The sequence below is a fragment of the Salmo salar genome, chromosome 09 (assembly GCF_965601325.2).
Source record: "Salmo salar chromosome 09, fSalSal1, whole genome shotgun sequence".
Classification (NCBI taxonomy): domain Eukaryota; kingdom Metazoa; phylum Chordata; class Actinopteri; order Salmoniformes; family Salmonidae; genus Salmo; species Salmo salar.
The window spans coordinates 150707128-150735070 of NC_138299.1; the positions used below are offsets into that span (position 1 = coordinate 150707128).

Sequence of the window (27943 nt, forward strand, 5' to 3'; positions counted from 1 at the left end):
GCACAATTGTGATTTTGGCTACTAGATGTATGTGAAAAGTTTTAGGCTGATCCAATGAACCATTGCATATATGTTCAAAATGTTGTATCAAGACTGCCCAAATGTGCCTAATTGGTTTAGAAATACATTTAAGTTCATAACTGTGCACTCTCCTCAAACAATAGCATGGTATTCTTCCACTGTAATAGCTACTGTAAATTGGACAGTGCAGTTAGATTAACACAAATCTATGCTTTCTGCCCATATCAGATATGTCTATGTCTTGGGAAATGTTCTTGTTACTTACAACTTCATGCTAATCACATTAGCCTACGTTAGCTCAACCGTTCCACGGGGGGTGGGAGACATCAATCCCATAGAGGTTAAAGAAATACGCAGAGAAAAGAGGGGTTGATATTTTACTAGAAAAAGAAACCTAATACAAAGAAAGATTGTGTTAAACCCATAAAAACCTAAGGTGGTTAGTAGTCAGCCAGCAGTCTGCTTCAACGATACACAGATAGGAGTGCCTGCCTGGGGTTAGTTCATTTGGTGGGAGATTGAAAACTAAAACAACGATCTAAATATCGTGTAAACTCTAGAGGGTTAGGAGAGGGAGAGAGAAAAAGACTAGGGCTCAGAGTGAGAGTTTAAAGACTGACTGGTCATGTCAGTGCCTATAAGAGTCAAAAGGTCAAAGCTAGAGAAGGTCAAAGGTTTAATGTCAAGGGTTAGGTCAAGGTGACTTTGTGTGCATTGACACTCAGTTTAGGCAGGACCCTGTCAGTGGGAGGAGAGGAGATACACAGTGCTCAAAATGCCAGGGCCAAGGCAATACTACCCACGCAACTGCTGTCAATGCCACCAAACTCCACCGTTCAGTTAGAACTCTTTCATTTTAAATGTGTGGTACTTCGAAAAATAAAAACTTGAATTGAGTTCTTTTAGTTCTTTTTTCTTTCTCCCTTTCCTCTTAGCCCATCCAGACAGCTGCAATAGACTTTAAAACAGAAGACGGTCAGACAAAATAACCATTTCACAGGAATAGACACGAAGATCTGGGACTATTGTACGAACAGAGGCTGTGTTCTCAAAATGGTGGACAAAAAAAACAAAATAAAAATGGGGAACAAACAAACAAAACTAGAAAAAAGGAACATCTTGTGTGGTGTCAAAGATCGTTCTGTAAGAGTTGACACTGTGTAAGTGACGATGTGTGTTTGTGTTTTGTAAATTTGTTTGTGAGTGTCAGATTGACATTCAGTGTGGATTAGGACATACAAAGACTGTGGAACATAATCATTATCAAAACACCCTTTAACAGAACATATGTCATGGCCTCACTCAATGGTGATCATATCATTTTCTATAGCTCTCTATAGATGTGTGTGTATATATATATATATATATATATATATATATTCATTTGTATTATATATAATATGTATTTATAAAAAGATGTATTTATAATTACAAGTGGCATTTTCTTATATTCATTATTGCAATGAATTATTACCTAAGATGGTTAAAAAAGAGAGGTGAGTTCAGTTTTGCTACACAGTAATTTACAACAGTTTAAAATGCAAGCTTCTGAAACAGTCAGTACCTTCCCTCGCCACTGGAAAACAACATGTCCATGTCTCACGTGACACCCTGTCCCCCATATAGTGGACTACTTTAGACCAGTGCTCTAGATGGCTAAATCTGGCCCTGGTCAAAAACAATACCTTTTATAGGGGATTTACTTTGATACGTTTTCTTCACTTTTCACAGAATGTACAGCTTTACCTCTGTTCCCTGTCCAGAGAAGTGATACATGTAGTTGTTATTTAGCGTTACTGTCATTATTATGGATCATTTCAGTAACTATTACTCATTTTTATTTTCATTTTTTACAAACCCCTGTGAACCCTACGGTCGTGTTAGCCATATGAGTTTGGAGACCTATTACGGTAACTTCAGTGATCTCTGCATTGTGTTTGCGAGACGCTAACCAAAGCGTTGTAAAAGCATGTTCGTCTGAACAGTTCATGGAGAAAGAGCAGGTTTGTACAGTCCAACGTTTACAGGTTTACAGTTTTCTGGTCTTATAAGTGATTCGCCTGGAGCTTATTCTTCATAGGCAAGTGAAGATGATGAAGATTTGTCCTAAAGCATTGTTTCCTGGTAAGGGATCAGGGGTGTGGCTTGTTAGAGGATGCAGTCCATCACATCGGAGCAGATAAAGTCATGTCTGTCTGCTCATGACAGTGCTCAAAGTCTTCATCATCATCATCATCATCACCATTTTCATTTTTTTATCTTTCTCAGTTATTCTTTTCGGTTCCATGTCGTCAGTGTTCTAACACTGTTAGTTTGTCACCTTGTTGTCCTTGTTTCATGGAGCTCAAATTAGGATTTTAGTGTGATGGTGATCATCATGTTTGTCCCTCCTCTCTCCCTGTTGTTGCTGTTAGCTTGCTGGCGGTCTCTGGTCTGTGTGTGTGGCGTCGGGGTGGTAATGACGTAGCCGTGTGTGTGGTTAAGGCACAGTGTGTGTTTTTGGTTTTCAGGGTAGGCCCGATGGTAGGGTAAGCCCTGGGTGTCTGAGGGAGTGGCCAGCATGGACGGCCTTAGGGCAGTCCGGTGTTAAGACACGCCCATTCTCACCCACACTGCCCGTGATTGACAGCCGAGCCTTGTTCCGCATGGCTTCTGTGAAGGGCAGCTGGAGGGGAAGAGCCAGGGAAGGATGACGTGGTGATTAGAGAGGGAGGGGCAATGGGAAAAGAGGAAAGAAAGAAACACTTGTGAGTTTTTGTAATATGACCCTAATGAATCATATACATAATTCACTGTCAACATAGGAACACACAAATACATGTTCATATGCTCATAAGCACAAATTAATGCACACACACACACACACAAGAATTGGAACATACAGGTAACTTCCAAAATAAAGGGAAAACTTGGGTAAATGAGGGATACAAAGTATAATGAAAGCAGGTGATTCCACACAGGTGTGGTTCCTGAGTTAATTAAGCAGTTAACATTACATCATGCTTAGGGTCATGTATATAAATGCCCAGTTCCCATTATTTTGGCTACTATGGCTAGAAGAGATCTCAGTGACTTTGAAAGACTGGTCTCATTAAGGTGTGTGTGTGTGTGTGTGTCTGTCTGTCACCAGATCTCAACACAATTGAACACTTGTGGGAGATTCTGGAGCGACGCCTGAGACAGCTTTCCACCACCATCAACAAAACACCAAATTATTTAATTTCTTGTGGAAGAATGGTGTCGCATCCCTCCAATAGAGTTCCAGACACTTGTAGAATCTATGCCAAGGCGCATTGAAGCTGTTCTGGCGGCTCGTAGTGACCCAACGCCCTGTTAAGACACTTTATGTTGCTGTTTCCTTTTATTTTGGCTGTTACCTGTATATGACTACTTAAACTAGCATTGTATAAAAAAGGCAGGCAAAAACAAACACACAGATGCTCAGGATACGTTTCAGATACATTTGTGTGAGACATCTGCATTTCAAGGTGACCATGCATTTCTGGGGTCTTGGTTTGAAAAACATGGAAGGTGAGGTTTTGTAAATTTAGGATTTGTACAGTAAGGTGAGGTTTTGTAAATTTAGGATTTGTACAGTAAGGTGAGATTTTGTACAGTTGTGGCCAAAAGTTTTGAGAATGACACAAATATACATTTTCACAAAGTCTGCTGCCTCAGTTTGCATGATGGCAATTTGCATATACTCCAGAATGTTATGAAGAGTGCTCAGATGAATTGCAAAGTCCCTCTTTGCCATGCAAATGAACTGAATCCCCAAAAAACATTTCCACTGCATTTCAGCCCTGCCACAAAAGGACCAGCTGACATCATGTCAGTGATTCTCTCGTTAACCTGTTAGGGCTAGGGGGCAGTATTGACACGGCCGTATTACATTTTTACATTTTACATTTTAGTCATTTAGCAGACGCTCTTATCCAGAGCGACTTACATCAGTGAATGCATACATTTCATAGATTTTTTTTTCTGTGCTGGCCCCCCGTGGGAATCGAACCCACAACCCTGGTGTTGCAAACACCATGCTCTACCAACTCGTATAAAAAACGTACCCGATTTAATCTGGTTACTACTCCTGCCCAGTAACTAGAATATGCATATAATTATTGGCTTTGGATAGAAAATACCCTAAAGTTTCTAAAACTGTTTGAATGGTGTCTGTGAGTATAACAGAACTCATATGGCAGGCAAAAACCTGAGAAGATTCTGAACAGGAAGTGGCCTGTCTGACAAGTTGTTGTTCATCTTGGCTCTTTTTATTGAAGACTGAGGATCTTTGCTGTAACGTGACACTTCCTACGGCTCCCATAGGCTCTCAGAGCCCGGGAAAAAGCTGAATGATATCGAGGCAGCCTCTGGCTGAAACACATTATCGCGTTTGGCAAGTGGCCGATCAGAGGACAATGGGCTTAGGCGCGTGCACGAGTCGACCCCGTGCTTTATTTTCTTTCCTCTTTTTACCTAAACGCAGATTCCCGGTCGGAATATTATCGCTTTTTTACGAGAAAAATGGCATAAAAATGGATTTTAAACAGCGGTTGACATGCTTCGAAGTACGGCAATGGAATATTTAGAATTTTTTTGTCACGAAATGCGTCGTGCTCGTCACCCTTATTTACCCTTTCGGATAGTGTCTTGAACGCACGAACAAAACGCCGCTATTTGGATATAACAAAGGATTATTTGGGACCAAACCAACATTTGTTATTGAAGTAGAAGTCCTGGGAGTGCATTCTGACGAAGAACAGCAAAGGTAATAACATTTTTCTTATAGTAAATCTGACTTTGGTGAGTGCTAAACTTGCTGGGTGTCTAAATAGCTAGCCCTGTGATGCCGGGCTATCTACTGAGAATATTGCAAAATGTGCTTTCACCGAAAAGCTATTTTAAAATCGGACATATCGAGTGCATAGAGGAGTTCTGTATCTATAATTCTTAAAATAATTGTTATGTTTTTTGTGAACGTTTATCGTGAGTAATTTAGTAAATTCACCGGCAGTGTTCGTTGGGAATGCTAGTCACATGCTAGTCACATGCTAATGTAAAAAGCTGGTTTTTGATATAAATATGATTGAACAAAACATGCATGTATTGTATAACATAATGTCCTAGGGTTGTCATCTGATGAAGATCATCAAAGGTTAGTGCTGCATTTAGCTGTGGTTTGGGTTTATGTGACATTATATGTTAGCTTGAAAAATGGGTGTCTGATTATTTCTGGCTGGGTACTCTGCTGACATAATCTAATGTTTTGCTTTCGTTGTAAAGCCTTTTTGAAATCGGACAGTGTGGTTAGATTAACGAGAGTCTTGTCTTTAAAATGGTGTAAAATAGTCATATGTTTGAAAAAAAAAATAGTTTTAGCATTTTTGAGGTATTTGAATATCGCGCCACGGGATTACACTGGCTGTTGAGTAGGTGGGACGCAAGCGTCCCACCTAGCCCATAAAGGTTAACACAGGTGTGAGTGTTGACGAGGACAAGGCTGGAGATCACTCTGTCATGCTGATTGAGTTCGAATAACAGACTGGAAGCTCAAAAGGAGGGTGGTGCTTGGAATCATTGTTCTTCCTCTGTCAACCATGGTTACCTGCAAGGAAACACATGCCGTCATCATTGCTTTGCACAAAAAGGGCTTCACAGGCAAGGATATTGCTGCCAGTAAGATTGCACCTAAATCAACCATTTATCGGATCATCAAGAACTTCAAGGAGAGCGGTTCAATTGTTGTGAAGAAAGCTTCAGGGCGTCCAAGAAAGTCCAGCAAGTACCAGGCCCGTATCCTAAAGTTTATTCAGCTGCGGGATCGGGGTACCACCAGTACAGAGCTTGCTCAGGAATGGCAGCAGGCAGGTGTGAGTGCATCTGCACGCACAGTGAGGCGAAGACTTTTGGAGGATGGCCTGGTGTCAAGAAGGGCAGCAAAGAAGCCACTTCTCTCCAGGAAAAACATCAGGGACAGACTGATATTCTACAAAAGGTACAGGGATTGGACTGCTGAGGACTGGGGTAAAGTCATTTTCTCTGATGAATCCCCTTTCCAATTGTTTGGGGCATACGGAAAAAAAGCTTGTCCGGAGAAGACAAGGTGAGCGCTACCATCAGTCCTGTGTCATGCCAACAGTAAAGCATCCTGAGACCATTCATATGTGGGTTTGCTTCTCAGCCAAGGGAGTGGGCTCACTCACAATTTTGCCTAAGAACACATCTATGAATAAAGAATGGTACCAACACATCCTCAAAGAGCAACTTCTCCCAACCATCCAGGAACAGTTTGGTGACGAACAATGCCTTTTCCAGCATGATGGAGCACCTTGCCATAAGGCAAAAGTGATAACTAAGTGGCTCGGGGAACAAAACATTGATATTTTGGGTCCATGGCCAGGAAACTCCACAGACCTTAATCCCATTGAGAACTTGTGGTCAATTCTCAAGAGGCGGGTGGACAAACAAAAACCCACAAATTCTGACAAACTCCAAGCATTAATTATGTAAGAATGGGCTGCCATCAGTCAAGGTGTGGCCCAGAAGTTAATTGACAGCATGCCAGGGCTGATTGCAGAGGTCTTGAAAAAGAAGGGTCAACACTGCAAATATTGACTCTTTGCATTAACTTCATGTAATTGTCAATAAAAGCCTTTGACACTTATGAAATGATTGTAATTATACTTCAGTATTCCATAGTAACATCTGACAAAAATATCTAAAGACACTGAAGCAGCAAACCTTGTAGAAATTAATATTTGTGTCATTCTCAAAACTTTTGGCCACGACTGTAAGGTGAGGTTTTGTACAGTAAGGTGAGGTTTGTAAGGTGAGATTGTGTACAGTAAGGTGAGGAAAAGGGGAAGTGAAGGGTGTTTCACAGATTTTGAATTATAGAGAGAGACTGACTGACTCCTGTTTAGTCATGGGCAACACTTTATAGGAACAGACTACTCATTGATATACAATGTTCCTAATGTTTCATTTAGGAAATGTTATGTTTATCTCTTTTGCGTTAACCCTAAAAGCACCAACGGGTCAAAAATGTCATATTTTCTTATCCCTTTTTTTATCCTTTAAAAATGTTGTGATTTTGTCAAGCAACTGGTTACCAACCAAAAAAAGCTAAATTTACCATGATTTCTGTGTTAATATGGAAGAATGAAAAATAATCTATTTTCTATACTAGTGGTAAAAATGTGAACTCAATTGTAAACTTTGTGATAAAGCACCGAATTTGGCACAGAGGTAGATGTACAGTGAGGGAAAAAAAGTATTTGATCCCCTGCTGATTTTGTACGTTTGCCCACTGAAAAAGAAATGATCAGTCTATAAATTTAATGGTAGGTTTATTTGAACAGTGAGAGACAGAATAACAAAATCCAGAAAAAAGCATGGCAAAAATGTTATACATTTATTTGCATTTTAATGAGGGAAATAAGTATTTGACCCCCTCTCAATCAGAAAGATTTGAGGCTCCCAGGTATCTTTTATACAGGTAACGAGCTGAGATTAGGAGCACACTCTTAAAGGGAGTGCTCCTAATCTCAGTTTGTTACCTGTATAAAAGACACCTGTCCACAGAAGCAATGAATCAGATTCCAAATTCTCCACCATGGCCAAGACCAAAGAGCTCTCCAAGGATGTCAGGGACAAGATTGTAGACCTACACAAGACTGGAATGGGCTACAAGACCATCGCCAATCAGCTTGGTGAGAAGGTGACAACAGTTGGTGTGATTATTCGCAAATGGATGAAACACAAAAGAACTGTCAATCTCCCTCGGCCTGGGGCTCCATGCAAGATCTCACCTCGTGGAGTTGTAATGATCATGAAAACGGTGAGGAATCACCCCAGAACTACACGGGAGGATCTTGTCAATGATCTCAAGGCAGCTGGCACCATAGTCACCAAGAAAACAATTGGTGACACACTATGCCGTGAAGGACTGAAATCCTGCAGCGCCCGCAAGGTCCCCTTGCTCAAGAAAGCACATATACATGCCCGTCTGAAGTTTGCCAATGAACATCTGAATGATTCAGAGGACAACTGGGTGAAAGTGTTGTGGTCAGATGAGACCAAAATGGAGCTCTTTGGCATCAACTCAACTCGCCGTGTTTGGAGGAGGAGGAATGCTGCCTATGACCCCAAGAACACCATCCCCACCGTCAAACATGGAGGTGGAAACATTATGCTTTGGGGGTGTTTTTCTGCTAAGGGGACAGGACAACTTCACCGCATCAAAGGGACGATGGACGGGGCCATGTACCATCAAATCTTGGGTGAGAACCTCCTTCCCTCAGCCAGGGCATTGAAAATGGGTCGTGGATGGGTATTCCAACATGACAATGACCCAAAACACACGGCCAAGGCAACAAAGGAGTGGCTCAAGAAGAAGCACATTAAGGTCCTGGAGTGGCCTAGCCTGTCTCCAGACCTTAATCCCATAGAAAATCTCTGGAGGCAGCTGAAGGTTCGAGTTGCCAAACGTCAGCCTCGAAACCTTAATGACTTGGAGAAGATCTGCAAAGAGGAGTGGGACAAAATCCCTCCTGAGATGTGTGCAAACCTGGTGGCCAACTACAAGAAACGTCTGACCTCTGTGATTGCCAACAAGGGTTTTGCCACCAAGTAAGTACTAAGTCATGTTTTGCAGAGGGTCAAATACTTATTTCCCTCATTAAAATGCAAATCATTTTATAACATTTTTGATATGCATTTTTCTGGATTTTTTGGTTGTTATTCTGTCTCTCACTGTTCAAATAAACCTACCATTAAAATTATAGACTGATCATTTATTTGTCAGTGGGCAAATGTACAAAATCAGCAGGGGATCAAATACTTTTTTCCCTCACTGTATGTTATCTGAAGAGATATACAGTAGATATGGAGCCACCCCAGATTTGGCCCCTAGTGGGCGTGGCAGCTACTATAACAAAAAAATGCCTCACAAATGTAAATACAAATTTAGCTTCCAGTCAATGTCTCTATTCCAGGTTGAGAGTCTCATCTTTCAGATACAATTGGAACTAAAAGTCTGATTGCACTGGCGCCTATATCGCCCATATCGGTGGCCATCTTAGGTCGTACCAGTATGTCAGATTAGCTCAATCGCCAATTTCTCAGACACTGAGTATCACAGAAACACAACACTTTGAATGAATAACATAATTTCTTTCAAAACAAGTGGCTATGGATGAAATTATTTTTTTTTAAATCAGATAAAAAAAATTAAAAAAACATCCCAAACATATTTTGAAACATCAAATTTGACTATAAATGTGTGCTTTAAAAAAATATATACGCTTATTTTGGGGAATTTAAACAATTTACTTTTGTTACAAAAGGTTAATAAAACTTTCTTTTTTTTACTGTTAGACAGACAGTCTCTTTGCAAGAATTACCAATATGAAGTAAAAAAAAATCAGTTTTCGCTTTGAGGGTTAACATCACTAAGCAGACATCCTCTATAAAGTGTTTGGTTGATTTGAGAGGATTATTTTCTAACGCTACCTCATTCGGGATTGAGAGGATTATATTCTAACGCTACCTCATTCGGGTTGAGAGGATTATTTTCTAAAGCTACCTCATTCGGGATTGAGAGGATTATTTTCTAAAGCTACCTCATTCGGGATTGAGAGGATTATTTTCTAACGCTACCTCATTCGGGATTGAGAGGATTATTTTCTAACGCTACCTCATTCGGGATGTTTGGGCATCTACAATTCTAGAACTCTGACAGGGGGCTTAACTTGTCTGTAAAACTCCAGTCCTCCAATGAAGCAGTCCTGCTGGTTTTCTGTTCTCCTTAGTACCTAACTGGTCAATCAATGTTATTGATTGAATAGATAGATGGTCCAGACACCTGCTTACCAAGGTCTAAATCAGTCACTTATTAGAACAGTGTTAAAACCAGCAGACAGTGCGGGCCTTGAGGACAGGAGATGTGCACCAATGTTCTAATGTCTTATGTGCTGTATGTGTAGTGTACTGAGTATGGACAGAATGCAGGTGTAGAACATCATCATCATCATCATCTGCAGCCAAAGACGATGGAACCAATCTGCCCCCAGAGTGCTCTGGGGTGAAGTGCTACACATCAACGATCAGAAAAACAAACAAAAACTGAAACATAAGAAGCTGTCACAACAGGAAAATAAAGGGAAAAACAAAAGCACATTGGTTCCACAATGCTTCACCACAGTCACAACAACACTGGTCTGCTGTTGCTAGAGGCTACACGCACAAGAAACTTCACACCAGCCCACCTATAGGAGGCCCTAAGTCCTACCCCTATATCTTGACCCCCTCGGAGCCGTATACGTTGTACCCCTCTCTATAAGTGGCTAAATTCTGGGTGCTGGGAGAGGGGCTGGGGCAGTGAGGGGGGCTAAGGTCCACCTTCATGCGCTTGGCCTCGGCACGCGACTTGTAGCAGAACTCGACCAGGGCCACCAGCATGGCTAGGCCCAGACCCCCCACCAGGATGTAGAAGACCCCAGCCACGTTGCTCAGGCTCAGGGCCTGGGACGACTTGTCCTGGCAGGGGGGACGGAGAGCACAGGGGTTAGAGAGAGAGAGAGACAGTGGAGCTAGTGAGACACAGAACAGGCAGCTTGGTTATTTAGTTTTCAGCACAATAACGTCTACTTCTACAAACAACTACAGCACCTACCACTACTATGACTAGTCTACTACGTGAAGCACTTCTACTACTACCATCATTAAAGTGTATTATCTACAAGTGCATATAATACATCTATTACTACTACTATGACAGTAGTACTACATCAACTGCATATCTACTAATGCATGACTACAATTTAAGTAAATAAACATTTTAATATTGATACAAGTATTAAGTTGAGGATGACTAGTACATCATACCAATTAAAGTATATTCAGTCATCGTATTAGTCAGGCTTTTGGATGAGTGATGATAAAGTTCTATTCAGACAGTCTTGGTGAAGGTCCCCGATATTTTAAGAATTTCACTGGCATTCTTAGAAGTTCTCTAATGTTCTAAGAATCTCTCTAGTGTTCTTCTAAAGACAACTTACATGTTCTAAGAATCTCTCTAGTGTTCTTCTAAAGAGAATTTACATGTTCTAAAATTATCTGTAGTTTTATAAGACTCATGATGTTTCAAAGAACCTCTCCACTCTTTGACTTGTCTTCTACCCAGAGTAAACCAGAGAATAGTCAACTGAATGGTATTCTGAGAGTAAGGCCATTATTATGAAGGTTATAATCACATTATACAGGCAGATGTGGCATAGGCAGAATACTAACAGTGATAGAATATTCAACAGTAATCAATCAAATATTATTATTAGATTATATCAAAATGTAACTGATGCTAATCCTAATGCTAATCCTAGTATCCAGGCTAATCTAGAGTCGTGCCTGTCTGTCACACAGTGAGGGTGTTTGGTCCCCCACTCTGCCCGTGAGACTGACCTTACTTCCCGAGTCCTTGGGTCCACACTCGCCCTTATCGTACCACCATTTGTTTTTCAGTTTGTCTAAGACGCCTGCTTCACTCAGTTTCAAAACCGCAAGGTTTACCGGGGTTCTTGGCGTGTAAAAATAACATAAATAACATCATAGGTCATGTTATTTTATGTTATTAGGTCACATACAGTCAGAACTGTCACATAAATGGTACTGCTTGATAAAAGTGACCCAGTCTGGGTCCCACTGAGTACATGTGTGTATGCTCGTTGGGGGGCTGAGGGGGGCAGGGCTAAGCGAGCTACAGACATATGAGTGGGACCCCCCTGCATCACTTCAGGTAACGTGCCCATACTGCCCCAGCCGGCGCTACACAAGCAGAGGCAATTACTGTGAACACAGGACTATTGGCATGGCCTACTCACACTGGGAGAGAGGGGACTGCATGGGGCAATTTACTGCACGTCATTAACAAGACCTGGGTAAGAGATCTGAAAATTCATCTAAAAGGCACCAAACAATAAAGTAAATCAAAACATGAAGTATATTATCGCTCTAGTTCATCCCTCCATCCTTCCTCTATCTCTCCCTCTACGTCAGGGATCATCAACTAGTTCAGCCACGGGCAACATTTTTCTTGAGCAGATGGTCAGGGGGCCGGAACATAATAAAAATATATATTTTTATACTGCAAATTGACCACAAGAAGCCTAAACAGATATAATATTTGACTAAACCATAATCATTTCAAACCTTGATTACATTTGGGAACATTGTCCTGCGTAGGGTGCTGTCCTTTGTGATGGTACGTTAAAACGGGTGTCTTGAGTCTCTGTGGTCATTCAAAAACCCGTGGTGGTTATTGTAAGAGTAGGGGTGTTCACCCCGGTGTCATGGCTAAATTCCCAACCTGGCCACATTCCATCATCCCCTTCATTCCTAATTGGCATATATCACTCCTCACCTCTCCACCTGATAGCTGATGTGTGGTGAGAGTTCTGCCACAAAAATGGTCGTTGTGCATCACTGAGGTGGGTGCTACACATTGATGGTGAATAAGGTGAGTTTCCCCCAACTATGTAAAGCGCTTTGAGTACCTCAGTTGGTAGAAAAGTGCTATATAAATCCAATCAAGTATTATTAATTATTATTATTTGCATCCAATCACATACTGTATGTGTGGGAATACTTGGGAACAGATTTACGAAATTAAAATCACTTGGATCTGATTTCCAGAATTTTTTTGGCACAAATAAGACCAGTTGGGGAACCCTGCTCTATGTTCTGACAACCACACTCCTCTCTCCAGAGCATCCACTACAGGGTTCTGGTCCACACTCCTCTCTCCAGAGCATCCACTACAGGGTTCTGGTCCACACTCCTCTCTCCAGAGCATCCACTACAGGGTTCTGGTCCACACTCCTCTCTCCAGAGCATCCACTACAGGGTTCTGGTCCACACTCCTCTCTCTAGAGCATCCACTACAGGGTTCTGGTCCACACTCCTCTCTCTAGAGCATCCACTACAGGGTTCTGGTCCACACTCCTCTCTAGAGCATCCACTACAGGGTTCTAGTCCACACTCCTCTCTCCAGAGCATCCACTAGAGGGCCAATATTCCTGCTTTGACAGTAATTGCTCTCCTATCTCTCTCTTCTTTCCTCCCTCGTTTCAGTACAGGGGGAGTCGAAGTGGGGGGGGGGGGGGGGTCATGTTCATCAGTGATCTGTGTGGCTGGGGCAGATGCACGCATTACTTCCCGAACACGGTTGAACCGTGTTCGGAGACAGAGAGGCTAACCTTGGAGTCCCCTCCCCCGCTGCCACACTCTCCCTTGTCGTACCACCATTTATTTTTCAATTTGTCCAACAGGCCCTGCTCGTTGAGTTTTAACACGGCCAGGTTGACCGCGTTTCTTCAGAGGGATAAAACATAGTTGGTCAGAGGAGGGATGGAGTATCAGCCAATGATGAGCCAATGGGATGAGGAAAACGGAACACCGGTGATTGGTTGGAAGCATCAGATTAGTGGACATGCACAAACCTCCAGACAACTCTCTCTTTCTCTCTCTTTTCCAGCTTTTACATCCCACTTTATTGTAGAGATATCTTTGCAACATTGAATGCCCACCCTTTCAACATATAGAGCCTATAGAGAGAGCCAGCAGAGGCAAATAGCCCAAACCCCTTTCATTCAGTCCACCTTTACCAGGCTATTGTCTGAATGATGTGCAGCAGGGCAAGTAAAGGGGAGTGGTGGAGCCCTGGTTAAATGTTGTGTTAAAGCCTATCTCAGTCCCCTGCTGACACAGAGCTAATACCCTGCTGCTGGTGTTCTGGTCCCTGCCGCTCCTGTCCTAATCCCCGACAGCTCACTACCTCACACCCCTGAGGGGAAACGACCTCTAAAAACGGACCGTGGGCTAAAACAGCACACACTCACACTGGCATTGTGTGTGTGTGTGTGTGTGTGTGTGTGCGTGCGTGCGTGCGTGTGTGTGGGGTATGGACAGTCAGACAGACAGTCATTATTATGGTATTGTACACTGAGCTGCCCCATGGCTCAGAGGCTAGAGAGAGAGAGAGTTCTCCAAGGTGTGCTGCAAGCCATGGAAAATATCACCATCATAAGACGAATAGGGGGAAAGGAATAAGGCTTTCCAAACATGGAAAATAATTAGAATTATATAAGAAATATATATTATATGAATTACCAACATATAGTTTAAACTACATATCTTACAACTAATAGTAAGCTTCATCAAAATCATCATATCAAATCAGTGCTTTGAATGGCTTGCCGCGAGCAGGGGCTCTCGCCTGACGTGCGCTCTCCTGTCCACGTGCATGGTCCCGGTAGGTTTTCCCATGATCAGGAGAAGCCATAGACAGCAGTCGATAGTCCCAGAATAGTGACAGGCCAGGTGGGGACTATCGTCCACTGGCTGTCACTTTTCCCTCGGAAACAAAAAACCTTCATTTATCTGAGTGGAAAAGGAACCCTTGTAAAGGGGTAGGGGAGTGGGAGGACTTCTTTGCACGGTGCACAGGGGGAAGTTATAGGAAAAGTTATAGAAAGGGTGTCAGTATTCCTGCTGCTATAGATGGGACTCCTCTTGGTCCAAACACACACAAACACACACACACTAATTTATGGATCATGTTTCAGGGGATCATCAATTAATTGGATCGTGGGAATTTGTTTGTTTTGATTGATTTCATTTCATTGATTTGATCTGTATTTTGGGGTGTTATGAAATAATTTGATAGTTTTCAGATTTTTGTTCCCCCCGTTGGCCAGGCCCTTCAACACCTTGTTTCCTGTGTGTCTATAAATTCCCCCGGGTGGCTCTGGGAGTCATGGCAACGCCACGGTGCAACGCCCCTCCCCACGGCATCACCGTTAGTAACTTCATTCACAATCAGCCTCAGTACAAAAACAGATAGTATCTACATTACACTCTATATCTGAGAATGAAGGAATGAGACAGTCAAGATGACAAATGAGTAGACAGATTACCTGATCGGTGGCCCTATGAAGAGAGAAAGTGAGTGAAAGAACAATGGACAGAGAGACGGATGGACGGAGAGACGGAACAATGGAGCTAACAGGCACTAAAGAACTCAACACAACATAGACAGAGGGAGATAGGAAGGAAGAGAGGGAGAGAAAGAAACTAATGAGAGAGAGACAGAGAGAAACTACAGAGAGAGAGACAGAGAGAAACTACAGAGAGAGAGAGGGAGAGAAATAAACTAACGCGAGAGAGGGAGAATAGAGGGGGAGAGAGAGAAACTACAGAGAGAGAGAGGTAGACAGACAGAAAGACAAAGACAGAAAGAGAAAAGGCAACAGACAGACCAAACTAAGACACTACTAAGTGATCCATATAAAAGGCACACCAGGGTAGGTGGAATACCATAACGACAGTTATACTACTCCACCCACCTTAGCTGTGAGCCTTTAGGTGTGGCAATGCCATATCCCTTGGAGTCCAGGTTGCCTCCAACCTTCATGGTGTCGCAGGGCTTGCGTTGTTCTGTGTACTCATTCATGGTGGACTCCAGGAGGAAAGCGTACTTCCCTTTGGACTTGCGGACGCGAGCCACGCCCTCCGCTGTGGTCTTAGCGAAGACAGAGGGCTCAGCAGACTTCATATAGGACCACATCTTCTCATATACCGCAATCTTTGACCTCTGAGAGAAGGAAGGGTAAAGAGAAGAGGTTAAAGGTTAGCGTTAGGGTTAGGTCATCTTATGTGTAAAGCTGAATTATTGGTACATGTCCTCACAGCTGCAATGATCACTGGTCCTGAAATATGTTCAATCATCTGCAGCTGCTCTTCACAGGGCATTCATTAGAATGTAGTGAGAGAATGACAAATGATCCAAGCAGCGTGGAAATGAGGAAAAGCAGGAAACCAACTGCTAGTGGATAGTGTGTTATTGTAGGACGTGGGTCTGTCTATGAGTGTGTTACAGCTGTATCAACTGGTGCTGCTGTCTCTGTCTCTAAACAGACCCTGTTATACACACACAACTTTATGCTTGACCTTGGTGTGCTGCAGTGTGTGTGTATGTGTGTGCGTGTGCGTGTGTGTGTGTGTGTGTGTGTGTGAGGAATGAAAATAACAAGCTGGGGAACAAACTGTCATTCTCCACAACCGTCTTGTTACTCCCTTGTTTTTATCCTGTCTTTGCCTCTCTCTCTCTCTCTGTTATGAAGTGTTATTCCCTGTCTCCTTTAGGACACGATAAACCTCAGCCTTAGCCAATGAGCCACAGCCTGGAGTAGAGAGGCCAGTGCGTGCGTGCGTGCGTGCGTGCGTGTGTGGCCCGGATTTACTGGGGCGTGACGGACACCTATCCCATAATAATGTCAGTCACTTCCGTCAGGACCAGCGAGCCTCTCCCCCCATTACCCTCCCTCCCTCCCTCCCTCTCTCCCTTACCCTCCCTCCCTCCCTCCCCCCATTACCCTCCCTCCCTCTTTCTCTTACCCTCCCTCCCCCCATTACCCTCCCTCCCTCTTTCTTTCTTTCTTTCTTTCTTTCTTTCTTTCTTTCTTTCTTTCTTTCTTTCTTTCTTTCGTTCTTTCTTTCTTTCGTTCTTTCTTTCTCCTTCTCTGTATCTATCCCTCTGTCTTTCTCTGTCTGCCAGGACAAACAATGCCATATTTTCAATGTAGTGACTATCATAAACTTACCTTCCTGCTTTAAGAAATCAGTGGGGAAAAATACATACTCACTCACACACACACACACACGCACGCATACACTCACACTAAATGAATGGTGGTAAATCCCTCTCAGAGTAAAAAGCTTCTTCACCCTCCAGAGATTCCAGCTCGTTATGTTGATGATACTAAAGCTGTACACAGATGCACACACTGTCTGCTACTGCCAGGCCCCAACTATCCACATACACACACTTATGCGAGCGGTGTGTGTGTGTGTGTGTGTGTGTGTGTGTGTGTGTGTGTGTGTGTGTGTGTGTGTGTGTGTGTGTGTGTGTGTGTGTGTGTGTGTGTGTGTGTGTTCAAGCTTGTCTGTGTGTGTGTTCAAGCTTGTCTGTGTGTGTGTGTGTGTACTCACCCTGAAGAACTCCTTGGTGGAGCCTGAGTCCAGTGTTCCATAGGCGATCTCTGTCTGCTTGGCCAGATCCTCAGCACTCTCTATGGGCGACACCATCCTCTCCACGGTGAGGAAAGCAGCCAGGTTGGCCGTGTAGGACGAGATGATGATGAGAGTGAAGAACCACCACACGCCACCCACTATACGCCCCGACAGAGACCTGAGACAGGGGGGAAGGTTGAGAGGAGAGGATAAGGAGGAAAATAAAGATGGGATGAAGGGGAAGAGGAAAGAGCAATGTGTGTTTCTCATTGATAAGTGTGCAGTAAACAGAGAAACAGTCAATTAAGGTTATCTAAGTTGAACTCCAGAGTTCAAATATGCTTTGCTTCATTGGCACCACAGTGAGAGCAGCAACACAGTCAAAGCAATCAACCTTGAAACCAATTCAACATCAATTTATCAACATCAGTTCAACATCAACTTAACGTCAATTCAACATCAGTTTTTAACATCAGTTCAACATCAATTCAACCATCACCAGAACAAAAGATAACAAAGCATGAGTGCACTCTTAATTTCCCCTAACAATCTCTCCGTTTGTTTTATTTCAGGGAGAGAAGGAGAGAGAGCGAGAGAAAGAGAGAGAGACAGAGAGGTCATGAGCAGATGAGCTCCTGCATTTTTCAGCATGTTCTTAAAAAAAGATAGATTTAGAGTTAGATAAACTTGGATGTTTTTGTCAGGAACATATACAGGATGCTACCCTCTACAACATAACCTTCACTCCAAATCAAAACTCCAAACCTACAACCATGATTTTGGACGTAATTACGGAATCACCTGGAAGGCTTACAACTACCAAAGCTATACAGAAAATGCTCTAGAAAACAACAGAAACCTGAAGTGAGTAATGTTAGGTCTGAAGCTATATTTTATTTCCAAAAGCCAAGAAGAAAAATACATTACGTTACTTTATAAGGACTGAATGCTAAATTAAGCCTGCCAAGCTTGATACAACTTCAATTAGCACTGACGTGTCAAGTGAGAGGTGTCAAAGCCCTTTAGCCCAACAATGGCAGGAGAATCACACAGTCTACTCCAACCAAATGGAGAGGCCTTAGAAGCTGCCTCCTGCTGTTCAGAGGTAATTAAAATACACTGTGTAAAGAATAATACGACAAGAAAAGAGTACAAAATGAAGCTCCTTATGGAAAATGAAGAGACACTTTTTGCTGACTATTATAAAAATGGGTACATCAACAACCTGATCTTCCACACAGACCATCCCCTGGCATGGCACAGTGCTATATTAACACACTACCCCTCTGTTAAGGGGGGGGGGGGGGGGGGGGTGTTACCGAGGGGTGGAAACAGGATGCTAGACAACAAGGACTCTGAGTCAGCTAATACAAATCTCTGTAAGTCTGGAACAGTATTGGTACAGGGCACAGGGCCCTTGAGAAAGATACCCCCACCCCGAGCAGGTCAGACCAAACCTCTTCATTATATAACCCCACAGACGAGCAACCCTAAGCGGTAAGTCAACCTCCCAGCACAGAGTACTACTCCCTCATTGAAATGAAGGATACATTTACCCAGCTGCAGGTAAGGCAAGTGGAGCTGGAACAGCAGGTGATTACACTCCAGTCAGCACAGACCCAGACAACAGTCCACCACAACAACACCCCCTTAACTAGACCCGGAGAGCTGGAGGTGGAGAGAGACATATCTGCACTCTGGACTGTGGTGAGACCACTTCAGCATGATTAAAAAGCATGAGCAGGAGAAGAACAGAGCACTAGAGGAGAGGATCAGACTGCTGGAGGAGAGGGTGAAGGGGGATGGAGGAGAGGATCAGACTGCTGGAGGAGAGGGTGAGGGGGATGGAGGAGAGGATCAGACTGCTGGAGGAGAGGGTGAGGGGGATGGCGTGTGACAGAGAACAACCCACTAGAGAGGTGGCCACCCCCGCAGAGAAGCCAGCAGAACAGCCCACCTCAGCTCCCGACAAAAGTCTTGACACCAGAGCAGAACAGTCCACCCCAGACCTTGACCATAGCCTCGACATCACAGCGGGACAGACAAATGAAGAACCCCAAGCCCAGGGGCTCTCACCCCCTCTGAGCACCTGCCCCCCATCAGCCACCCTGATAGCCCTCCTAACACCCCTGCCACACCCACTGAGGACATACACAAGACACAGATTGTACTCCTTATTGACTCAAATGGGAAATATATACAAGAAAAAATACTTTTTCCCAAACAAAGTGTGTCTAAACTATGGTGTCAAAACGCCCAGCGTGCTCTAGACCTTCAGTCTGAGGACAACTAGGTTCACCCAGCCACATAATAATACACACAGGCACCAACGACCTGAGGGCCCAGCAGGAAAGGGTGGCCACAGCACTCAAGGGAGTGATAGAAAAAGCTTATTCTACTTTCCCCAACGCACAAGTGGTTATCTCCACCCTGCTACCACAAAAAGACTTCCACCCTGCTACCATACAGCGGGTAAACGCAAGCATTTCCTGTGACTGTGCCTCAAAACCAAATGTTTTCCTGGCCCACCACTCCACCCTGGACTTGAACAGCCCGGACCTACACATAGAGGACCCACGCCGAGAGGACCTATATCCAGACCACAACACCACCAGCCACATCCACACCCCCACCCCAACCAACCAATCAACACCCCCCCAAGTCAACCATGCCCACACCACATTTAGGCCCCCTCAGATCAGACCTATGCCCCTAATGCCCACCCAATGCCCCCCACTCCCGCAACGAGGGCCTCAAAATGAAGTCACACATACGCCCAGGCCGTGAGCAGGCAAACAGGCCCAACCCCCACTCTTACACTTGCCCAAGCCAATGGCATGTACCAGATGCTCAGCAGGCTCTGCTCACACTTACTGGCCTGAGTCCAAACCACATGACGAACACAATTGGATACTTTATTGAACACAAAGCCTTCACTATCTTATCCTGAAAAATCCAAGGCCTGAGGTCATCTGCCTTTGGGCTAAAGAGCAGGAACCTGGACTTCATCAAATAAATCATAAATACAGACAATGTCATCCTACAAGAAACCTGGTATAGAGGAGATAGAGCCACTGGTTGCCCTCTAGGATACAGAGAGCTGGTAGTCCCATCCACCAAACTACCAGGTGTGAAACAGGGAAGTATGACTCGGGGGGTATGCTACTTTGGTATAGAGCAGACCTAACTCACTCCATTAAATTAGTCAAAACAGGAACATTTCACATTTAGCTAGAAATTCAAAAAGAAATGATCTTAACAGAGAAAAATGTCCTCCTGTTTGCTACCTATATCCCCCCCACTAGAATCCCCATACTTTAATGAAGACAGCTTCTCCATCCTGGAGAGGGAAATCAATCATTTCCAGGCCCAGAGATATGTACTAGTCTGTGGCAACCTGAATGCCGCAACCGGACAAGAACCTGACACCCTCAGAACACAGGGGGACAAACACCTACCTGGAGGTGACAGCATTCCCTGCCCCATATGCCCCCCTAGGCACAACTATGACAACATAACCAACAAAAACGGGTCACAACTCCTGCAGCTCTGTCGCACGGTGGGGCTGTACATAGTCATTGGTAGGCTTTGAGGGGACTCCTATGGTAGGTACACATATAGCTAATCTCTTGGCAGTACTTTATCACTGACCTCAATCCAGAGTCTCTTAGAGCGTTCACAGTCAGCCCACTGACACCCCTATCAGATCACAGCAAAATCACAGTCTACTTGAACAGAGCAATAGTCAATAGTCAAAAGGAACTAAGTAATATTAAGAAATGCTATAGATGGAAGGAATGTAGCGTGGAAACCTACCAAAAAACAATTAGGCAACAACAAATTCAATCCCTTTTAGACAACTTCCTGGACAAAACGTTCCGCTGTAATAAAATGTAAAACATTTCCAACAGAAAACCGAAGAAAATGAACAACAATGACAAATGGCTTGATGAAGAATGCAAAAACCTAAGAAAGAAATTGAGAAACCTGTCCAACGAAAACATAGAGACCCAGAAAACCTGAGTCTACACCTTCACTATAGTGAATCACTAAAACAATATAGAAATACACTACGGAAAAAGAAGGAACAGCAAGTCAGAACTCAGCTCAATGTAATTGAAGAATCCATAGAATCTAACCACTTCTCAGAAAATTGGAAAACACGAAACAAACAACAACATGAAGAATTATTTATCCAACATGGAGATGTATGGGTAAACCCCTTCTCTAATCTTTTTGTCTCTATAACAAAGAACAAACAGCAAAAACATATACATGATCAAATACAAATCTTAGAATCAACTATTAAAGACTACCAGAACCCACTGGATTCTCCAATTACCTTGAATGAACTACAGGATAAAATAAAAACCCTCCAACGCAAAAAGGCCTGTGGTGTTGATGGTATCCTCAATGAAATGATAAAATATAGAGACCACAAATTACAATTGGCTATACTTAAACTCTTTAACATCATCCTTAGCTCTGGCATCTTCCCCAATATTTGGAACCAAGGACTGTTGACCCCAATAACTACCCTGGGATATGCGTCAACAGCAACCTTGGGAAAATCCTCTGCATTATCATTAACAGCAGACTCGTACATTTCCTCAGTGAAACAACGTACTGAGCAAATGTCAAATTGGCTTTTTACCAAATTATCATACGACAGACCACGTATTCACCCTGCAAACCCTAATTGACAAACAAACAAACCGAAAGAAAGGCAAGTCTTCTCATGCTTTGTTGATTTCAAAAAAGCCTTCGACTCAATTTGGCATGAGGATCTGCTCTATACATTTATGGAAAGTGGTGTTGGGGGAAAAACATACGACATTATAAAATCCATGTACACAAACAACAAGTGTGCGGTTAAAATAGGTAAAAAACACACACATTTCTTCCCAAAGGGCCATGGGGTGAGACAGGGAAACAGCTTAACGCCCCACCCTCTTCAACATACAGTTGAAGTCGGACGTTTACATGCACCTTAGCCAAATACATTTCAACTCAGTTTATCACAATTCCTGACATTTAATCCTAGTAAAAATTCCCTGTCTTAGGTCAGTTAGGATCACCACTTTATTTTAAGAATGTGAAATGTCAGAATTATAGTAGAGAGAATGATTTATTTCAGCTTTTATTTCTTTCATCACATTCCCAATGGGTCAGACGTTTACATACACTCAATTAGTATTTGGTAGCATTGCCTTTAAATTGTTTAATTTGGGTTTCAGGTAGCCTTCCACAAGCCTACCACAATAAGATGGGTGAATTTTGGCCCATTCCTGTAACTGTGTCAGGTTTGTAGGCCTCCTTGCTCGCACATGCTTTTTCAGTTCTGCCCACAAATGTTCTATAGGATTGAGGTCAGAGCTTTGTGATGGCCACTCCAATACCTTGACTTTGTTGTTCTTAGGCCATTTGCCACAACTTTGGAAGTATGCTTGGGGTCATTGTCCATTTGCGACCAAGCTTTAACTTCCTGACTGATGTCTTGAGATGTTGCTTCAATATATCGGGGCAATATGTTAGTGGTTAGAGCTTTGGGCTAGTAACCAAAAGGTTGCAAGTTCGAATCCCCGTTGCAAACCGTAGTCTGGCTTTTTTATGGTGGTTTTGGAGCACTGGCTTCTTCCTTGCTGAGCGGCCTTTCAGGTTATGTCGATATAGGACTCGTTTTACTGTGGATATAGATACTTTTGTACCTGTTTCCTCCAGCATCTTCACAAGGTTCTTTGCTGTTTATTTATTTGCACTTTTCGCACCAAAGTACGTTCATCTATAGGAGACAGAATGCATCTCCTTCCTGAGCGGTATGACGGCTACGTGGTCCCATGGTGTTTATACTTGCATACTATTGATTGTACAGATGATTGTGGTACCTTCAGGCATTTGGAAACTGCTCCCAAGGATGAACCAGACTTGTGGAGGTCTATCATTTTGTTCTGAGGTCTTGGCTGATTTATTTTGATTTTCCCATGATGTCAAGCAAAGAGGCACTGGGTTTGAAGGTAGGCCTTGAAATACATCCACAGGTACACCTCCAATTGACTCAAATTATGTCAATTAGCCTATCAGAAGCTTCTTAAGCCATGACATCATTTTCTGGAATTTTCCAAGCTGTTTAAAGGCACAGTCAACTTAATGTATGTAAACTTCTGACCCAATGGAATTGTGATACAGTGAATTATAAGTGAAATAATCTGTCTGTAAACAATTGTTGGAAAAATGACTTGTGTCATGCACAAAGTAGATGTCCTAGCCGACTTGCCAAAACTATAGTTTGTTAACAAGAAATTTGTGGAGTGGTTGAAAAACGAGATTTTATGACTCCAACCTAAGTGCATGTAACCTTCCGACTTCAACTGTATATATCAACGAATTGGTGAGGGCACTAGAACAGCCTACAGCACCAGGCCTCACCCTACTAGAATCTTAAGTCAAATGACTACTGTTTGCTGATGATCTGGTGCTTCTGTCACCAACCAAGGAGGGCCTACAGCAGCACCTAGATCTTCTGCACAGTTTCTGCCAGACCTGGGCCCTGACAGTAATTCTCATTAAGACCAAAATAATTGTGTTCCAAAAAGGTTCAGCCAGGACCACAAATACGAATTCCATCTAGACACCATTGCCCTAGAGCACACAAAATACTATACATACCTTGGCCTAAACAGCAGCACCACAGGTAACTTCCACATAGCTGTAAACTATCTGAGAGACAAGGCAAGAAGGGCATTCTATGCCATCAAAAGGAACATAAAATTCGACATACCAAAAATACTTGAATCAGTTATAGAACCCATTGCCCTATATGGTTGTGAGGTCTGGGGTCCGCGCACCAACCAAAAAATTCACACAATGGGACAAACACCAAATTGAGACTCTGCATGCAGAATTCTGCATAAATATCCTCCGTGTGCAACGTAAAACAACCACCTAAAATGAAGCGATTCTTAAACCTTCCAGAGAGATGAACCTGGAGAAGAGTCCCCTAAGTAAGCTGGTCCTGGGGCTCTGACCACAAACACAAGCAGACCCCACAGAGCCCCAGGACAACAACACAATTAGACCCAAGCAAATCATGAGAAAACAAAAAGAGAATTACTTGACACATTGGAAGGAATTAACAAAAAACTGAGCAAACTAGAATTCTATTTGGCCCCAAACAGAGAGTACACAGTGGCAGAATACCTGACCACTTTGACTGACCCAAACTTAAGGAAAGCTTTGACTATGTACAGACTAGGTGAGCATAGCATTGCTATTGAGAAAGGCCGCCGTAGGCAGACCTGGCTCTCAAGAGAAGACAGGCTATGTGCACACTGTCCACAAAATGAGGTGGAAACTGAGCTGCACTTCCTAACCTCCTGACAAATGTATGACCATATTTCCCTCAGATTACACAGATCCACAAAGAATTTGAAAACAAAACTCTCATATCTACTGGGTGAAATACCACAGTGTGCCATCACAGCAGCTATATTTGTGACCTGTTGCCACAAGAAAAAGGCAACCAGTGAAGAACAACACCATTGTAAATACAACCCATATTTATGTTTATTTATTATCCCTTTTGTACTTTAACCATTTGCACATCGTTACAACACTGTATATATACATAATACGACGATTTGTAATTGTCTTTATTCTTTTGGAACTTCTGTGAGTGTAATGCTTACTGTTCATTTTTATCTATTTCACTTGCTTTGGCAATTTTAACATATGTTTCCCATGCCAATAAAGCCCCTTGAATTGAATTGAATTGAATTGAGAGAGAGAGAGAGAGAGAGAGAGAGAGAGAGAGAGAGAGAGAGAGAGAGAGAGAGAGAGAGAGAGAGAGACAGTGAAAGAAGAAGGAAGCTTTGACTATTCTTTAAAGGTGAAGGAGATTACCCAGGCTCCCCAGTGGGAGGGAGAGGGGTGGGCCTTTCTCTTCAAACAGAGAGCAGGAAACAACAACACGTGTTGCTTTCAAATGTAACAAATCCCTCTCAGCTTCCATGTAATACCCTTCTGTAAACCTGTGGCAATAATCATTCCATTCCACTTGAACCTTTGTTGCATTACAGCAACATGAAAACTGAGAGTGTGTGTTATGACTATTATTGGCCTGGCTGTGCATTTGTTTTCAAAGGGCTTGTACCTTTGATCGCACACACTATTGTGTCTTGTCCGCATTTGCCCTGTTTGAATGTTTTGGTAACTATAGACAGGACAGTTTAACTAACCAGTTTGGAAAAATGGTTAATGTTACGTTCCCATGCAATAAAACCAAAAATGTGTCTCAAAAAGAGAGGGAACTAACAAAGAGTCACTGACCAACAACCCAAATGAATCAGGTGGGGATTCAGGAAGGGTTGTGAAGGACACTCATTGGGACGTCCAATGAAGATTGACTAGCAACAACAACTGGGACCTAAAAGACACCCATCATGAGAGCCACTAAATCTGCCGAAGAAGAGACAAACAAAAGAAAAACCCACACCAAACTTAAAGACTAACTACAGACAAGACAGTTTAACTAACCTGTTTGGATTGATTGGTAACTACAGACAAGACAGTTTAACTAACCTGTTTGGATTGATTGGTAACTACAGACAAGACAGTTTAACTAACCTGTTTGGATTGATTGGTAACTACAGACAAGACAGTTTAACTAACCTGTTTGGATTGATTGGTAACTACAGACAAGACAGTTTAACTAACCTGTTTGGATTGATTGGTAACTACAGACAAGAAAGTTTAACTAACCTGTTTGGATAGATTGGTAACTACAGACAAGACAGTTTAACTAACCTGTTTGGATTGATTGGTAACTACAGACAAGACAGTTTAACTAACCTGTTTGGATTGATTGGTAACTACAGACAAGACAGTTCAACTAACCTGTTTGGATAGATTGGTAACTACAGACAAGACAGTTTAACTAACCTGTTTGGATAGATTGGTAACTACAGACAAGACAGTTCAACTGAAAATGTAGACAGAGAAACAGAGAACACACATTGCACATACATGTAAGAACCACATTCCTCTTGCAGCCTCTAGGCAGACATATTTGAAGCAGCTGGATATCAATGTATATCCCTTTGGTGGTTGTTAATTGAGAGAGAGAGAGAGAGAGAGAGAGAGAGAGAGAGAGAGAGAGAGAGAATTGAAACAGTCCCTGTAGACAGTTGATTTGGGTGGTGAGGCTCAGTAAATTGTTACCCTTTTAGAGTGTTTCTATATTCCCGTTCTGTTCAACCTCACCCTCACACACACACACACACGCACGCACGCACGCACGCACGCACGCACGCACGCACGCACGCACGCACGCACGCACACACACACACACACACACACACACACACACACACACACACACACACACACTCACACAGGACTGATGTAAGCTGAAGGGGCAGGCTAAGGGTAGCGACAGTGTGTGTGGACCTGAGGTTTTGATCTATAAGTATAGCCTAATGAAGCAGAGATGAGTTGTTGTGACGTTAAAAAGAAAAACACAAACACACACGAGAGCGAGAGAGCGAGAGATGGATTCTATTCAATTCAACTAAGAGATCATCTATTTAGGTGTAGTTGTCACGCTGAAATAAGAGCACCCTAAAATGCATATCTGTGACATCTGTGGTCTGATCCATGGTCGAACCATTTGAACCATCGTTGAAGTCTTTAAACCACAGTCTCATACTGGAGGCACACAGAGTTTCTGATGGGGGACAGCTGGGAGGCACACGGGGTTACTGATGGGGGAGAGCAGAGAGGCACACAGGGTTTCTAATGGGTGACAGCAGGGAGACACACAGGGTTTCTGACAGGGGACAGCAGGGAGACACACAGGGTTTCTGACAGGGGACAGCAGGGAGGCACACAGGGTTTCTGATGGGGGACAGTGGGGAGGCACACAGGGTTTCTGACAGGGGACAGCAGGGAGGCACACAGGGTTTCTGATGGTGGACAGTGGGGAGACACACAGGGTTTCTGACAGGGGACAGCAGGGAGACACACAGGGTTTCTGATGGGGGACAGTGGGGAGGCACACAGGGTTTCTGACAGGGGACAGCAGGGAGGCACACAGGGTTTCTGATGGGGGACAGCAGGGAGGCACACAGGGTTTCTGACAGGGGACAACGGGGAGGCACACAGGGTTTCTGATGGTGGACAGCAGGGAGGCACACAGGGTTTCTGATGGTGGACAGCGGGGAGGCACACAGGGTTTCTGATGGTGGACAGCAGGGAGGCACACAGGGTTTCTGACAGGGGACAACGGGGAGGCACACAGGGTTTCTGATGGTGGACAGCAGGGAGGCACACAGGGTTTCTGACAGGGGACAGCAGGGAGGCACACAGGGTTTCTGATGGTGGACAGCGGGGAGGCACACAGGGTTTCTGACAGGGGACAGCAGGGAGGCACACAGGGTTTCTGACAGGGGACAGCAGGGAGGCACACAGGGTTTCTGATGGTGGACAGCGGGGAGGCACACAGGGTTTCTGACAGGGGACAGCAGGGAGGCACACAGGGTTTCTGATGGGGACAGCAGGGAGGCACACAGGGTTTCTGACAGGGGACAGCAGGGAGGCACACAGGGTTTCTGACAGGGGACAGCAGGGAGGCACACAGGGTTTCTGATGGTGGACAGTGGGGAGGCACACAGGGTTTCTGATGGTGGACAGCGGGGAGGCACACAGGGTTTCTGACAGGGGACAGCAGGGAGGCACACAGGGTTTCTGATGGTGGACAGTGGGGAGACACACAGGGTTTCTGACAGGGGACAGCAGGGAGGCACACAGGGTTTCTGACAGGGGACAGCAGGGAGACACACAGGGTTTCTGATGGTGGACA

General features: G+C 43.7%; 1 protein-coding gene across 3 annotated transcripts in view; it reads right to left on the reverse strand.

Annotated features, from left to right (window-relative positions):
• Nucleotides 1–382: 382 nt before the first annotated feature.
• The window catches only part of LOC106613181 (glutamate receptor 4), a 165563-nt gene continuing 138002 nt past the window's right edge, over nucleotides 383–27943 (reverse strand). The window contains exons 14-18 of one of the 3 annotated variants that reach the window (XM_045724768.2): nucleotides 17068–17266; nucleotides 15423–15670; nucleotides 11482–11596; nucleotides 10423–10560; nucleotides 383–2686 (exon numbers count right to left, since the gene is read on the reverse strand). In XM_045724768.2, the coding sequence (XP_045580724.1) occupies nucleotides 2528–2686; nucleotides 10423–10560; nucleotides 11482–11596; nucleotides 15423–15670; nucleotides 17068–17266 (859 nt within the window). In that variant the 3' untranslated portion in view covers nucleotides 383–2527. Of the gene's footprint in view, nucleotides 2687–10312; nucleotides 10561–11481; nucleotides 11597–13274; nucleotides 13390–15422; nucleotides 15671–17067; nucleotides 17267–27943 lie in introns of all 3 variants that reach the window. The other 2 variants (XM_045724769.2, XM_045724771.2) reach the window with 2 other exon arrangements.